Here is a 15,977-nt window from a genome sequence, read left to right as displayed (position 1 = left end):
CTCGCGCGGCTGCATTCTGCACCAGCTGGAGCCTCCGAGTACGCCTCAAGGGCAGCCCCATGTATTGCAGTAGTCCAAACGGGAGCCCCATGCATTGCAGTAGTCCAAACGCGAGGTCACGAGTGCATGAGTGACTGTGCGCAAGGCATCCCGGTCTAGATAGGGCCGCAACTGACGCACCAGGCGAACCTGAGCGAAGGCCCCCCTAGTCACAGCTCCTATATGATCGTCCAAGGAGAGCTGTGAATCTAGGAGGACACCCAAGTTACGAGTCCTATCTACGGGGGGTAATATCTCACCCCCCATAATTAACGATGGAATATTCTGAATTTCACGAGACGCCGGCACACACAGCCACTCAGTCTTGTCAGGGTTGAGCCGAAGCCTGTTCCTCCCCATCCAGACCTGGACCGCCTCCAGGCAACGGGACATCACGGAGAGGGCATCACTGGGGTGGTTTGGGGTGGAGATAAAAAGCTGGGTATCATCAGCATATTGATGATACCCAACCCCAAAACCATGAATGATCTCACCCAGCGGCTTCATATAGATGTTGAACAGGAGAGGCGAGAGGCACCCCTGAGGCACTCCACAAACAAGAGCCCTCGAGGCCGACCTCTGCCCTCCTGCCAACACTGACTGCAAACGTCCCAGGAGGTAGGAGAACCACCATAAAACGGTGCCTCCCACTCCCAACCCCCGAAGACGCCGCAGTAAGATACCATGGTCGATGGTATCAAAAGCCGCTGAGAGGTCTAATAGGACTAGGACAGAGGAACAACCCGTCCCGAGCCCACCAGAGATCATTCACCAGCCGTCTCCGTGCTGTACACGGGCCTGAAGCCCGATTGGTACGGGTCTAGATAATCAGCTTCCTCCAGGAACAGAGGGAGCTGCTGCGCCACCACACTCTCAACAACCTTCGCAAGAAAGCAAAGGTTGGAGACTGGTCGAAAGTTGTTTAAAACAGCTGGGTCCAGGGCAGGCTTCTTGAGGAGGGGTCTCACCACCGCCTCCTTCAAGGTGGCGGGAAAACTACCCTCATTCAGAGAAGCAGTTATCACTGCCTGGAGCCAGCCTCGTGTCCCCTCCCGAGCCGAATAAACCAGCCAGTAGGGGCACGGATCCAATAAACAGGTGGTGGAGCTCAGCCTCCCCATAATCCTGTCCACCTCTTCCGGAGTCACAGGGTCGGACAAGGGGGGACATGATAGCAGTCTTCCAATATCTCAGGGGCTGCTCCAAAGAAGAGGGAGTCAAGCTATTCTCCAAAGCGCCTGAAGGCAGGACAGGGAGGAACGGGTGGAAACTAATCAAGGAGAGAAGCAACCTAGAACTAAGGAGAAACTTCCTGACAGTGAGAACAATTAACCAGTGGAACAACCTGCCTCCAAAGTGGTGAATGCTCCAACACTGGAAGTTTTTAAGAAGAGACTGGACAGGGATTTGTCCGAAATGGTATAGGGTTTCCTGCATGAACAAGGGGTTGGACTAGATGACCTCCAAGGTGCCTTCCAACTTTACTACTACTACTACGATGATGATGATGATGATGATGATGCGTGCTGTTGTCACTGTTGTTACTGGGCCAATAAACTGAAACCTCCTTTCCAACTGCAGCCTGCCTTGAACTGATTTTTCCTTTGTCTGCATATCTTTCCTGACTTGGAATAAGGCATGGACCGGATTTAACTTCCAAAACTCATAAAGAACTTTTCTAAATGTGTTAATTGATCTACAGTATTCTCAAGATGTCATTGCCATCATATCTTTGGCTCCAGAATTATTGATCCAGCCAGCTGGTGGCAAAGGGGGGGGCAAAGGGGGGGGCGCTGTTGACCTGCATGTGAGGCCCATCCAGAAGGACAAGGGAGGAAATTATCCTCCGCACAAAAATCACTAAAACATCAGGAAACTAATAAAACTATTGGAGAAAAAATACATATTTTTTATTAGCCTATAATGTCTATGGATTCTCCAGGTCATGGTTATCCTAAAGGTGCTTTTTCAGGAGGCAACTGGACTTTCTTGTTTTTCTCTGAAGACATTTTGCTTCTCATCCAAGAAGCTTCTTCAGCTCTGACTGGATGGTGGGGAATAAAAAGATCCGGTCAGAGCTCAAGAAGCTTCTTGGATAAGAAGCAAAACGTCTTCAAAGAAAAAGCAAAATCCATGCCATGTTATTCTTCAGGTAGTCCAATCAGAATAGAGCTGGAAGGGACCTTGCAGGTCTTCTAGTCCAGAGATCGCCAACCTTTTGGGCACCAGGGGCCAGTTCTGTGGAGAAAGGTTTTTCCACGGACTGGAGTGTGCATGGTTTTGTGTGCTGCCTGCATCCCATGGATGGGGCTTTGCTTGTTTGTGTGGATGGGTTGCTGGCATGCTGTGGCCTGGTACCAGTCCATGTACCATGTACTAGACCCCTGTTCTAGTCAAGCAGGAGCCCCTATACCATTTCAGACAAGTGACTGTCCAGTCTCTTCTTAAAAATCTCCAGTGATGAAGCACCTACAACAGAGGTGCCAAACTCGCAACATCACGTGATGTGTTGCGGTGAATCGTGACTTTTTTGCCATTGCCAGCAATGGGTGGGCCTGCAGGCCGGCACTTTGACAGCCCTGACCTACAACGTCTGGAGGTCAGCTGTTCCACTGGTTAATTGTCCTCACTGTTAGCAAGTTTCTCTTTAGTTCCAAGTTGCTTCTCTCCTTGATTAGTGTCCATCCATAGTTTTTTTGTCCTGGTGCTCTGGTGCACAACCTGGCCCCCTCCTCTTTATGGCAACCTCTCAAATACTGGTATACTACTATATCATGCCCCCCCAGTCCTTCTTTTCTCTAGACTAGCCAAACTCGCCTAGACTATTGTAATGCTCTCTACATGGGGCTTCCCTTGAAGACCACTCGGAGGCTCCAACTGGTACAGAATGCGGCCGCGAGAGTTGTCTTGGGAGTTTCCCAGTACTCCCATGTTACACCTTTACTCCGCGAGCTGCATTGGTTACCAGTTGTCTTCCGGGTGAGGTTCAAGGTCTTTAAGTCCTTACATGGCATGGGTCCGGGATACCTTGAGGACCACCTGCTGCCGGTGTCAACTCCCCTCCGCCCTGTGCGTGCCCACAGAGAGGGCCTCCTCAGGGTGCCTCCAGTCAGGGAATGTCGACTGGTGGCCCCCAGGGGGAGGGCCTTCTCTGTGGGTGCCCCGGCACTATGGAACCAACTGCCGGTTGAGCTCCGGATGGCATCGGACCTCCGATCCTTCCGTCGCGGGTTGAAGACCCACTTGTTTGAGTTAGCTGGTCTGGCCTGAAGGGGAATATGGGTTTTTTAATTGGTTTTATTATTTTACTATTGTTGTATTTTAATTGGGCATGGTTTAATTTTCTTTTAATGTTTGTATACCTATTTATATATGCCCTGTGAACCGCCCTGAGTCCCTAGGGAGAAGGGCGGTATAGAAATCCAATAAATGAAAATGAAATGAAATGAAACTCAAATCCTGCAACTGTTCTTCATATGTTTTAGTCTCCAGGCCTCTAATCATCTTAGTTGCTCTTCTCTGAAATTTTTCCAAAGTCTCAACATCTTTTTTGAGCTGTCACCAGTGTGACTACTGCCTGTCGATGGCCTTCAGGTTAGGCTGACACAGGAAATAAAGATTTGTCCCATGTTTGGGGCCTAGCAAGGTAATCTAAAACAGTTAACAAGCATTTATAAGATTATATATATATAAGATTTTAACCTCCTTACTTCACTCTCTTAATACCTGTCTTAGGTTGGGGAATAGCCACTAACAAAGAAATATTGTGATGCAAATCTGAAATCAAATATAATTAAAACGAACCTTGCTGATCTGGAAATTATGTAGCTGTCCCCTGTGCCCCTCATTTTTCGGGGGCTTCATTTAGCTGTAAAGTATTTAACAGGTACAAACATCTGCTCGTCTGGTATTTTTTGCAGGAAAAGGCCAGACCTGGAGATTCTCTCTCTTTTTCAGGTGTCCTTTTCAAGCCTGCCATTACAAACCTTTCTGTCCACTGTGGGCCGAGGACTCTTCCGCTGCCTTGGAAGGTGGGACCAAAGGCCTTTTGGGGAGACGGGGGGGGAGAAGAGGGGGAGCCCTGAGAGGATGTTTCTGCTCAATATAACATTTGCTATCCCTGCAGAGGGAGGGGAATTCTCCCCCAACCAAGTAGAAGCAGTGATTTCACCATAAGCCCAGCTTTCCCTTTCCCTTAAATCCCAGTTAAGGGTGTCCTTCAGCTTTCAACGTTGCTGAAGGACGCCCTTAACTGGGATTTACCCGAGAGACCGCCCTTAGGGTGGGAAGACCCAGCAGAGGCCTGAGCCACCCAGCATCCTGGCTGATACAGCCACAGCAGCAGGCCTAGCCTGGGGACTCTTGCCAACACCCGTGCTGGGGCTCCTTGGCCGGGTCCTCCGTCTTTTGCCAGGCCCTCTGCCAGAGGGGTGCAGGAGAGGACGGGGATCTGCTGGGGCTGAGAAGCAGCTGACTCTAGAAGGAAACACAGAACTAGATCCTCCTTGGAGATCTCAGGATGTAAGATGACTTTTACTGTGGTTGCCCATAGTGGTTGTGCAAAAGAGTCTTATTGGTGTTTTGAAGAATTTTGTGAGACAGGACAAAGAAAATAAATGGAAAGAAACCAAGTTCTAGGGCAGTATTTCAAGGTATTAAAAACCAAGATTGTTAAAAGTAGAACATAGAAACTAGGGCTGGAAGGGACCTCAGAGGTCTTTTAGCCCACCCCCCTGTTCTTTGCAGGAGACCTTATTCCATCCCTGGAAAGGGATATAAATTAGGTTTATTCAAGCAAAGCTAAAATAGAGATGTTGTTATCTCCAGTAACTTTTAATGGACTTTTGCTGAGCAGGACTGAACAACAAGGCTCTTTAGATTTATTTATGATAAGAGACAAAATATGAGAAGAGATGATTTATTGTATTTTAACAGAAAGTGATAACTTACTAAAATTGTTTATGAGGGTTCTCATCCAAGCTTGTGGATGGTTTCCAAACGTTTTGTGACCAGGCTAGTTTAATGGGCCTCTGTCTCAGTGTTCTACTTTTGATAAGGGCTTCAGGTGTGGGAGTGTCAAATGATGGTCTTGTGATGGGCCAGGGGTGGGTCATCAGAGAGAGGCTTGTGGTGGAGAGGTACTTCAGGTCAGGGACCTTGGAGGGTCAGAGGCTGGAAACGGGTCTTGTGATGGGGAGATTATATCAGGTCAGGGTCACTGGAAGGCAAACTGCTGGGGGGGTGGGCTTGAGGGCCGGTGCTGCCTCCAGATGGCTGGGCGGTTGATTTGGATTCTGAGGGGTTCATAGGCTGGTTGTGGGTCGATGTGTCTGTTGATGGAACTGCTTGTGGATGGCCAGGCTTCGGTGAACTCCTGGGCGTGGCGGATGGCAGCGTGGCCAATGATTTTAGTGTTGCTCCAATTAAACTGGTGTTGTTTGGTGTCAATGTGGATAGCGATTGGGGATTTGGGCTCGTGGTGTTTGACTGCCAGCTGGTGTTCATGGATCCTAGTTTTCAAGGGACATGATGTTTGTCCCACATAGAAGTGGTTGCACTTCTTTCATGGCATTGCTTCTTTCATTCTTCTGTGTCTTGTCTTTGGTTCTAGATAATTCCTGGCAGAGTGTGGCTGTGGGTTTGTGTGCTATTGCTATTCTTGGGGTTGGAGAATTCTGGTTGTCATTTCTGACACCCCTTTTGTGTATGGTAGGGTTTGTTTTTGTGTGGTGGTCAGCTGTGTGGTGGTTTGGTTTTTGGGACAGCCATTACGGAGAAAGATGTCAAGCAGCCATTTCTCTTCTGCTTTGGTGCTGCAGTGTGTCCTGGCCCTTCTGAAGAGGGTCTGGACACAGGTTCTTTTGTGTGCGATGGGGTGGTTGGGAGGGAGGGAGCACAGACACATCGAGGGAGGGAGGAAGGTCAACATTGCAAACGAATTTGGCTGAAGCCATTTCCACTTTGTTTTCAGTTGTCACAGAGTTGGGAGGGGGGATGAGTATTCTTTAGCTTAGACAAAACAATAAATTGTCCTGTGGGAACCAAGGTCATTGCTGCCTGAGTTTTGGCGGGCTGAAACTTTCGTTAGGAAGCCCACCAAAGTAGTTTATTGGGGAATTTGATTATGACATGTTACTGGGGTGGGAAGTTCAACTTTGTAACTTTGTAACCTTTGGGAGGGAACTTCAAGTCTTGGTTTCATTTTTGATCATGCCAGATAAATATGTTCTTTAAGGAAACCTTTTGCTTGGAGTTCTGTTTTTACTGGTCTCGTCTGTCGGAATCATGCCAAGCTACTTCTTCACTAGGTCACTCGCGCTAATTCTCTTTCCTACCTTTCCTTCCATTCCCTCAACAGGTTTATATTGATGGTGCTGAGCCTCTGTTTCCCCAAAGGCCATTAAGGCTTCTCCAGCAGAATGACATAGTTCTTGCTTGGAATCTTGGAGAATGGATGCCTATTACTTCAATTCAATGAGGCTTTATTGATGGATTGTATATGCTTGTATCTGTTTAACTTGCTTCCATTTGGTTGATGTTTTCTCAATGATGGGAGCTTTCCAGAGCCACTTAGGCAAATCAAATAAATCAAAAGATAATTGCGTCTGGTTAGGACTGTGTGCTGCTGTGTGCGAATTCTGTTTTTAACCCTGTTCCTGTACATTAGAATGGAGGCTGCAGAGAGTTGCCCCAGACGCGGGAAGTTTATCAGTCCCACCAAGTCAGCAAGTAATTAACCACCCACTGTAAATGGTCCCCTTGGCCTAAAATGCTTTTGCAACTCAGAGCAGCAGCAGCAGCAGCAGCAGCAGGAGGCTTCCTGAAGGCCAGCGTTAGTCAGCCATGGCTGCCAGCAGAGAGGAAAGTCCAGCCAAGCATTTTTCTGTGCTGCAGCCAGAGGGCTGCTGGGAGGGCTTAAACCCAGAGCTGGTTTAATGTCAACTGTCCAGTTGGCGGATCCAGAAAAAGAAACTCCTGGGACATTATTTTACCAAGAGTATAAACTTCACTGAATAAACCATATTGGCACAGATGAAGCGAAAGTAGCTAGCATAGTTAATTCCCCTCTTTCCCTGTGGGCCACCCACAGTCCATTACGCCCACCAATCACTTCCGTTCATTTTGTTATGCGAAACCAGCGAGCCACACTAGGCCTCCTGCTCGATGTCTCCTTGGGTTGGGCACTCTCTTACGGAACTCTCTTACGGCACTCTCTTACGGAAACAGACGGTGCTCACCCTTGCATTCTGTGCCCCCTCCCCCTTTCCTTTGTCAAGCTGTGAGTGAAGCAGAATATAGGTGAAAATACAAATCAGTCTTGACAGCTGCGCTGGTTCTTCTGGAAATCAAGGAGGCCTCTGGGAGCAACTCACCTAAAGGAACCACAGGGACCACCGGGTCAACAGGCGAAGGCCGGGCTTTCACAGGGATGGGCGTCGTGGGGCCATTTACCATGACGTGTCCTGGAAAGGAAAAGGAGGAGAAGTCAATGGAGGGGACTGCCTGCAGGTCCTCCTGGCCACTTGCAGGATGAGAGAAAGGCTTTGCTCCGTTTCTAAAAAGTAACCCCAAGATTAATATTCATTTGGATTCCTTTCTCCCTCCCTGCCCAGTCAAGACCCAATGTGTGAACCCATCAAGGACCAGAAGGGAGGGAGCACAGAAGCAAGCTGAGCTAGGATCTCTGCCACTCCAGGGGGAGGGCGTGGAACAAGGGTTTAAGGGACAGGAAAGCAGATTCTGGTTAAATGGGGGGGATTCTTAATAGTAACAGTAGTGGTGGTGGGTCCCCCTCTGCTGGATGTGTCCAGGCAGAAAAGAGGCAGCCACTGATCATGGAGGCCCAAATTTGGGTTCCTTTCTTGAGCACTGGGGGTGGGTGGGTGGGGGGGAGAACACGGTCCAGGGCCCTTTTCAAGGGCAGGATTCTAAACCTACCCAGGTAGTGGAGCAGCTTCTGAGCTCTGTTCTGGCCGGGCCGCAGATGGAAAAGGTCTGGGTTTTCATCAATAAACTGGGTGTCCACAGTGCCGTGGAGGAACTGATTATTACTGAGCACGTTCTGCAGGAAAGGGATGTTGGTCTGAAAGGGAAGGAAGAGCAGAGGGAGGCCTTAGGGGAGGCTGAGGAGAGGCAGCAGGGGTGGCTCCGTTTCTGCATCCCTCGACAGCGCGAGGAGGCTCTTCTGAACTGAGCATTTGCTTTGGCTGGACAAGCTGGAGCTGCCTGTTGCTGGATGAGATTGGAAGCCCGACTCAGCTTTTCCGACCAAGGCCAGCTAAATCCCCCCACAGGAAGGTAGCAGTCCCAGCGCCTGGCCCTTAGACGTGCGGAGCCACTGACTGCGGACCTTCCGAGTACCTGCAGCTGCTCGCATAGTAGCTGTTAGAGCAGACTTCTCTTTCCCCATGAGTTATGTTTCTGTGCAATAATTAATAGCAAATGGGACCAGAACCAGGCATCGGAGTCAAAAGAGGCGAAGTATTGTCTCTGGGAGGCCCACAAAAGAAGCGAGGGAGCGGCAGCCATCTGAAGCTGGTACCGAAGGGCACACTGTGGGCTGAGCACCGTCACAGTCAGCCGCGTGCAGAGCAGGAAAGCAGCAGTGGAAATCCGGAGCAAAGCACAAGGAGGCTCCACTGAGCTGTCAGTCCTGAAAGCTACTCCAATCACCTCCACTTGCATCTGTTCGCCGATTGCTTTAAAACAGCTGGAACTGAAACAAGCAAATGTCCCAACCTATCTATGAACAACTCAGTTTTAAGCACTGCAGCAGTGTGTCCTGCCTTGGGCGATGGGAAAGTTATTATCTGGAGGAAGATTTGTCAACACAACCCTCTGCACTCATCCTGCTTCCACTGGGGCTTCCGGGGAGTTCACTGCACATGCTCCGACTCCACTGTCAAAAACATAAAGGGAGCTCCAAACTGCATCTACAATCTACAAATGTTTGCCCCCATCTTCAATTCCAATTCCAATTTAAGATAATTTTACCAACTTTAACAGAGTGAATTTTTCTGCTAATTTTTAAGAAGATCAAACTAATGACTACTAGAACAACAAGCCTTAGAAGTGACAGTGAAGCTGTCCAAGGGGCGAAGAGCTTTTGCCTTTCAGGATCGAAAGGTACAGGCAGTCAAGAAACACGCCGCAGACTGGCCGTGGGGAGAAGAGCCACCGAGGCCTTGAGATTCAGTGGCCGTGCTGGTAGGCAACCTTGGCTCTTTTACGACTTGTGGACTTCAATACCCGGAATTCCTGAACCAGCCATGCATTTGGAAAGGAAAATCCTGGGAAAACAATGCGAGGGACTGGTGGCTTGGAAGCACCACCCTGGAGAAAGAGTTGGTGTTGTCTCTGACAGGCCCAGCGCAAACCTCAGTGCACTAGCAGAAGCGCATGGAAGGCGTCCCGTCCCGTCCTGTTCCATTTCCAGTGTATCCCACTCCACTCCTATTCATTCATAGGACAGAATAACAGAGTTGGAAGGGACCCTGCAGCACAAGCCGGGGACCCTACCCCATTCCAGACAAATCTCCTCTCAAAACCTTCCAGTGCTGGAGCACCCACAGTCCCTGCAGGAAAGTCGCCCACTGATCAATGGTCCCATATAAGGGAAGACTCTACCTCCACCCTATTTGTGCTTTGCTCCCTTCCTTGCCAACTTTGTTAATTTTAACGTTAAGATTTATGAACTTAATATTTTAATGATTTAACTTATGTTGAAAGCCATCTCGGGGAAATTCTAGGTGGCTTACAGTGTAAAAACAAGGTAAAACATTAAAATATTAAGTTCATAAATCTTAACATTAAAACTAAGAAAGTTGACAAAGAAGGGAGATAGGTGCCATTGAAATGTAATACATAAATAAATGACCAATATACTATCCTGACAATAGCAGAATAAACATGGCAGCCAAAATTAAAATCACCCCAAACAACCAACATCTTAAAACTATCAAAATAGTAACAAACAACAATGAAATTCCATTAAAGCAGTAAGAAAATTAATTATTTTTGCTTTCGGTAAAGACTCCTGAATATTCAGGCTAAGTAAAAGGTATTAATGCTGCAATAAGGAGAAAAAGGCTTTTTGTACCACACCTGGTCAAGGTGTCTCTCTTAGAAAAACCTGCTTTTTCTCTGAGTTAAAAGCCAATTTCTACCACAATCTTTCCCGGGATGGAGCTGCTGCCCTCCTTCATCATTTCGGCTGCCCTACCGCATCTTTTCCAACTCTGAACATGATTCCTGATTTGTCCTTTTTAGTTCAGTCCTAATTAATATAATATGCGGACTTAAGGGTTCCCCCCAAATACCTGTGTTTAAGGCTGGTCTCTGAGGACCCTGGGAAATGGCCTTTTCCAACTGAAAGATGAGCTTTAATTCTTTTATATTCTTTTATATCTATATATCTACATATATCTATATATCTACATATACATACTGTATATATCTATATCTATCTATCTATATTATATATACATAATAGGGTGGGGTAGGGTTTAGGGTTAAGATGTTTTAAAATAACATTTCCAATATTGGTCAAATACAATTCTTGCTGCAGTGAGTACATGTAAAATTAAATATACAGGTGAAACTCAAAAAATTAGAATATTGTGCAAAAGTTCATTTATTTCAGTAATGCAACTTAAAAGGGGAAACTAATATATGAGATAGACTCATTACATGCAAAGCAAGGTAGTTCAAGCCGTGATTTGTCATAATTGTGATGATTATGGCGTACAGCTCATGAAAACCCCAAATTCACAATCTCAGAAAATTAGAATATTGTGAAAAGGTGCAATATTCTAGGCTCAAAGTGCCCCACTCTAATTAAGCCATAACACCTGCAAAGGGTTCCTGAGCCTTTAAATGGTCTCTCAGTCTGGTTCAGTAGGAATCACAATCATGGGGAAGACTGCTGACCTGACAGTTGTGCAGAAAACTATCACTGACACCCTCCATAAGGAGGGAAAGCCTCAAAAGGTAATTGCAAAAGACGTTGGATGTTCCCAAAGTGCTGTATCAAAGCACGTTAATAGAAAGTTATGTGGAAGGGAAAAGTGTGGAAGAAAAAGGTGCACAAGCAGCAGGGATGACCGCAGCCTGGAGAGGATTGTCAGGAAAAGGCCATTCAAAAGTGTTGGGGACTTTCACAAGGAGTGGACTGAGGCTGGAGTCAGTGCATCAAGAGCCACCACACACAGACGGATCCTGGACATGGGCTTCAAATGTCGTATTCCTCTTGTCAAGCCTCTCCTGAACAACAAACAACGTCAGAAGTGTCTTACCTGGGCTAAAGAAAAACAGACCTGGTCTGTTGCTCAGTGGTCCAAAGTCCTCTTTTCTGATGAGAGCAACTTTTGCATCTCATTTGGAAACCAAGGACCCAGAGTCTGGAGGAAGAATGGAGAGGCACACACTGCAAGATGCTTGAAGTCCAGTGTGAAGTTTCCACATTCTGGGTTGATTTGGGGAGCCATGTCATCTGCTGGTGTTGGTCCACTGTGCTTCATTAAGTCCAGGGTCAACGCAGCCGTCTACCAGGAGATTTTGGAGCACTTCATGCTTCCTTCCACAGACGAGCTTTATGGGGATGCTGACTTCATTTTCCAGCAGGACTTGGCACCTGCCCACACTGCCAAAAGCACCAAAACCTGGTTCAATGACCGTGGGATTACTGTGCTTGATTGGCCAGCAAACTGGCCTGACCTGAATCCCATAGAGAATCTATGGGGCATTGCTAAGAGAAAGATGAGAGACATGAGACCGAACAATGCAGAAGAGCTGAAGGCCACAATTGAAGCATCCTGGTCTTTCATAACACCTCAGCAGTGCCACAGGCTGATAGCTTCCATGCCACGCCGCACTGAGGCAGTAATTGCTGCAAAAGGGGCCCAAACCAAGTACTGAGTACATATGCATACTTATACTTTTCAGAGGTCCGATATTGTTCTATTTACACTCCTTGTTTTATTGATTGCATGTAATATTCTAATTTTCTGAGACTGTGGATTTGGGATTTTCATGAGTTGTATGCCATAATCATTTGTCATTTGTATGACAAATCACGGCTTGAACTTCAAATGTCATTGGTCCGGATTACTTACGGGAGCACCTGCTGCCGGTATCAACTTCCCTTCGTCCAGTGCGCTCCCACAGAGAGGGCCTCCTTAGGGTGCCGTCGGTCAGAGTGTCGACTGGCGACCCCCAGGGGGAGGGCATTCTCTGTGGGCGCGCCAGACCTTTAGAACCGTTTACCGTGCATATCGGCATATCGGGTTAACCAGACCATTCCACCTTTAACGATGGGGGGTGAGGTGTTACCCCCCGTTGATAGGGCTCATAACTTGGGCGTCCTCCTTGACTCCCGGCTCAACTTTGAAGATCATATAGGAGCCGTGACCAGGGGGGCTTTTGCCCAGGTTCGCCTGGTGCGCCAGTTACGATCCTATCTGGACCGAGATGCCCTACACACAGTCATTCATGCGCTTGTGACCTCCTGTTTAGACTACTGCAACGCTCTCTACATGGGGCTGCCCTTGAGGACCACTCAGAGGCTTCAGCTGGTGCAGAATGTGGCCGCGCGAGTTGTGATGGGGGTTTCCCGATACTCCCATGTAACACCTCTCCTCCACGAGCTGCATTGGCTTCCGGTGGCCCTCCGGGTGAGATTCAAGGTGCTGGTGATGACCTATAAAGCCCTAAATGGCGAGGGTCCGGGATATCTGAGGGAACACCTGCTGCCGGCATCAAGCTCCCCAGGGAGGGTCTTCTCAGGGTGCCGCCGGTAAAAGATTGCTGGCGGATAACACCCAGGGGGAGGGCCTTCTCAGTGGGTCTGCCTGCCCTTTGGAACCATCTGCCAGTGGAGCTTAGGACTGCCCCCGACCTCCGTTCATTCCGCCGGGACCTGAAGACCTGGCTCTTCGAGCTCTCTGGCCCAGGCTGAGAATTTTAATTTTAATTTTAACTGGGGTTATTTGTTCAGGGATTGATATAATTTTTTTAACTGTTTTTAACTTTTGTATTTTTCGTTTTAATCACCCTGTAAACCGCCCTGAGTCCTTCGGGAAAGGACGGTATATAAATATAATAAAATAAATAAATACCGGTTGAGCTCCGGATGGCTCCCGACCTTCGCTCCTTCCGACGTGATCTAAAAACATACTTATTCGAACAAGCTGGCCTGGTCTGATGGGTTTGGGGTATTTTAATATTAATATTTATTGTATTATTTTTATTGTTATTGGGCTGCACTATTTAATTCCTTTTTAGTTTTTGTATATTGTATTTTTATTGTATTTGCCCTGTACACCGCCCTGAGTCCCTCGGGAGAAGGGAGGTATAGGAATTAAATTATTATTATTATTATTATTGAACTATCTTGCTTTGCATGTAATGAGTTTATCTCATATATTAGTTGCCCTTTTTAAGTTGCATTACTGAAATAAATGAACTTTTGCACGATATTCTAATTTTTCGAGTTTCACCTGTATACAGTCTTTCTCATAATTTGCTCCTTTTATTATTCCTAACAAAAATAATTCTGGCTTAAAATCTGTTTGTTTTTTAGTCATTTCCTCCAACCATTAAGTGTATTTTTGACCTAAATCTTTTAGCTTTAGGGTATGTCCACGAGATATGGTAATAAGTACCTGACTTTTGTTTGCATTTCCAACACTTGTTTGAAGCATTTTTAAAACTTTTTTGCTAATCTCACTGGTGTTAAATGCCATCTCTAAAACATTTTATATAAGTTTTCTTTATATGCCACTGCTTTTGTTAATTTAGCATTTCTTTCCCATAATCTTTGCCAGTTTTCTAATTCTATATTATGTCTATACTTGTACTTTCTATACTCATAGAAGCTTAAGCTTAACAGATATTTATACAGTTTCTTAATCAGCTTTTCATCTGTTTTTAGCAGTATCTGGTCAAATTCTGTCTGTTCTTTAAAAAAATCGCATTATTTTAGCATCTTTTTCATATCTCATTTGGATTTGCAAATATGGCCACCATGATAGATCAATACCTTGTTCTTGTAAATCTTGTCTATCTTTCAATTTCCCTTCATTGTCCAAAATATCTTTATAGGTTACAACTTTGTCATAATTAATTAAATTTGGGTAAGCAAATGCTTCCATTGTTGAAAGCCATCCAAGTATCTTGATATAAATTTTTGTTTTTATTTTTTCCCATTCTGAAAGAAGTGCATTTCTTATAAAGTGGTTTTGAAAGTATCTATGAATTTTATTCTTCTCATACCACAGAAAGGCATGCCAACCAAGTTGTAGGTCATGCCCCTCTAGGTATAATAGTTTTTTTTTAATCTCTAAGCATTATCCACTCTTTAAGCCATGTTAATATAATTGCTTGGTAGTATAACGTCCAGTCCGGCAGTCCAAATCCTCCATTTACTTTCGCTTCTTGTAACATTTTCAGTCTGATTCTAGGATTTTTTCCTTGCTAAATAAATTTCAGTATTATTGTATTTAATTCATCAAAAAAGGCTTTTCCCAGTCGCGCATCTTCCAAGAGGTCCTTCTTGGAGAGATTCGTCTGCTCCACAATTGTTGTTCTCCGGGGCTGCTGAGGAGTCTCGTGTTCATAGTGAACATGGCTACCTGCCCCAAGAACTTCCTCTGGGCCTTTTTGGCTCCCAAACACCCAGGAGCTCAAACACCCAGCATCTGCCCATGGGATAGCCGGTGGTCCCCAGGCTCTGGCTGGTTGCTGAGTTGGGTTTATTAGCTCGCCCCGAGTTTGCAAGCTGCTTTGACCCTGCTTCTCAGGAGGGTTTGCCACTGGGCCTGTGAGACACCATCACTCAGGCTCTCTTTTGGCCCACCAAATCTTTCTGAAGCCTCCCTCAAATATCTCAACCCGACTGTAACGCGGACTTTTTAAACTGAAACTGGAGTTTGCCACTGAGGTTCACTTACGTGAGCTGGAGAGAAAAAGGTGCCTTTCATGCTCCTTTTGGGAGCCGCCTTCCCTGCAGCACCGTCCCAGGACTTGACTGTTTCAGAGGATTCATACCCAGCTGCCAGTCTGCATGCATGAAACGTTGTGGGGATCGTGTTCCTCTTCCCCTGCTGCCCCACCTCCCCTCTCCTGCCCAAGGGCCAAAAGAGCCTGGGCTGGTCCAGGATGCCTTCCTCCTTCAGGGAAGCCCGCCTCCTAGCAACCATCACCCAGGGCAACAGAATGGAGATAACTTGGCCGCTCTCTCTCCTTCGGCAATTCTGGTGGGGAGGAGAGGGGAAAGGTGCATAAATACTGGAAAACCTCCCAACTCAGAAATAGCATCCAGGCAGAGCACCTTAAAATGAGACGGCGGGGGGGGGGCGTAATTCGTAATACAAACTCCCTCTCATAACACGCGGTGGCTGGTGCCCCAGATTCCTGGATAAGGGGAGAATTTTCTTCCTGAGCGGCTGCTCCGACTCTTCCCCAGAAAAGAGGAGGGCCCTTTCCAGCTCCTCCATCTTCCTCTCCCCAATCAGAGCTCAAGGAGGAGGATGTAGCGAGGCAGCCAGGGCCATCCCCTGGAAGAAGAGCAGCAGCCCATCCACTCAGCCCCCCCCCCAGCAGAAACGAGAGCAGCTTGGGGAGGCAGCGAGGGGGGAGGGGGCAAAGCAGCCGGCAGAGCAGGCAGAGCACGGGTTGCAGGCATCACATCGCCCCTCCTGCACACGGCAGCAGCAGCAGCAGCAAGGCTGGCAGAGACAAAGAGGGTCCGGAGGAAGCGGGGCTGCCCACCACACCATTCTGGGAAGGCTGCGACTGCCGGATGGTCAAGACCTTCCGGAGCCTGAAGGAGGGTGGCGGAGGAGTGCCAGGTCCGGAGAGGTTCAGCCCCCCCCCCCGCACAGAGGAAGGACTGCGAGCCAGGAAGAGCCCTGGACAACCGGTCTAAGGGGGCAGGAGGA

At 47.4% G+C, this 15,977-nt stretch overlaps 1 protein-coding gene across 4 annotated transcripts in view; it reads right to left on the bottom strand.

The window, feature by feature from the left end:
• PC (pyruvate carboxylase) overlaps nucleotides 1-15,977 on the bottom strand; it is a 146,142-nt gene that overhangs the window by 28,623 nt on the left and 101,542 nt on the right. For all 4 annotated transcript variants that reach the window (XM_083374457.1, XM_083374454.1, XM_083374455.1 and 1 more), the window contains 2 exons: nucleotides 7,978-8,122; nucleotides 7,413-7,502 (listed from right to left, as the gene is read on the bottom strand). In XM_083374457.1, the coding sequence (XP_083230583.1) occupies nucleotides 7,413-7,502; nucleotides 7,978-8,122 (235 nt within the window). The remainder of the gene's footprint in view (nucleotides 1-7,412; nucleotides 7,503-7,977; nucleotides 8,123-15,977) is intronic.

This window comes from Vipera ursinii (genome assembly GCF_947247035.1).
Source record: "Vipera ursinii genome assembly, chromosome: 15".
Lineage (NCBI taxonomy): Eukaryota > Metazoa > Chordata > Lepidosauria > Squamata > Viperidae > Vipera > Vipera ursinii.
This window is presented reverse-complemented; position numbering and strand designations above follow the sequence as displayed.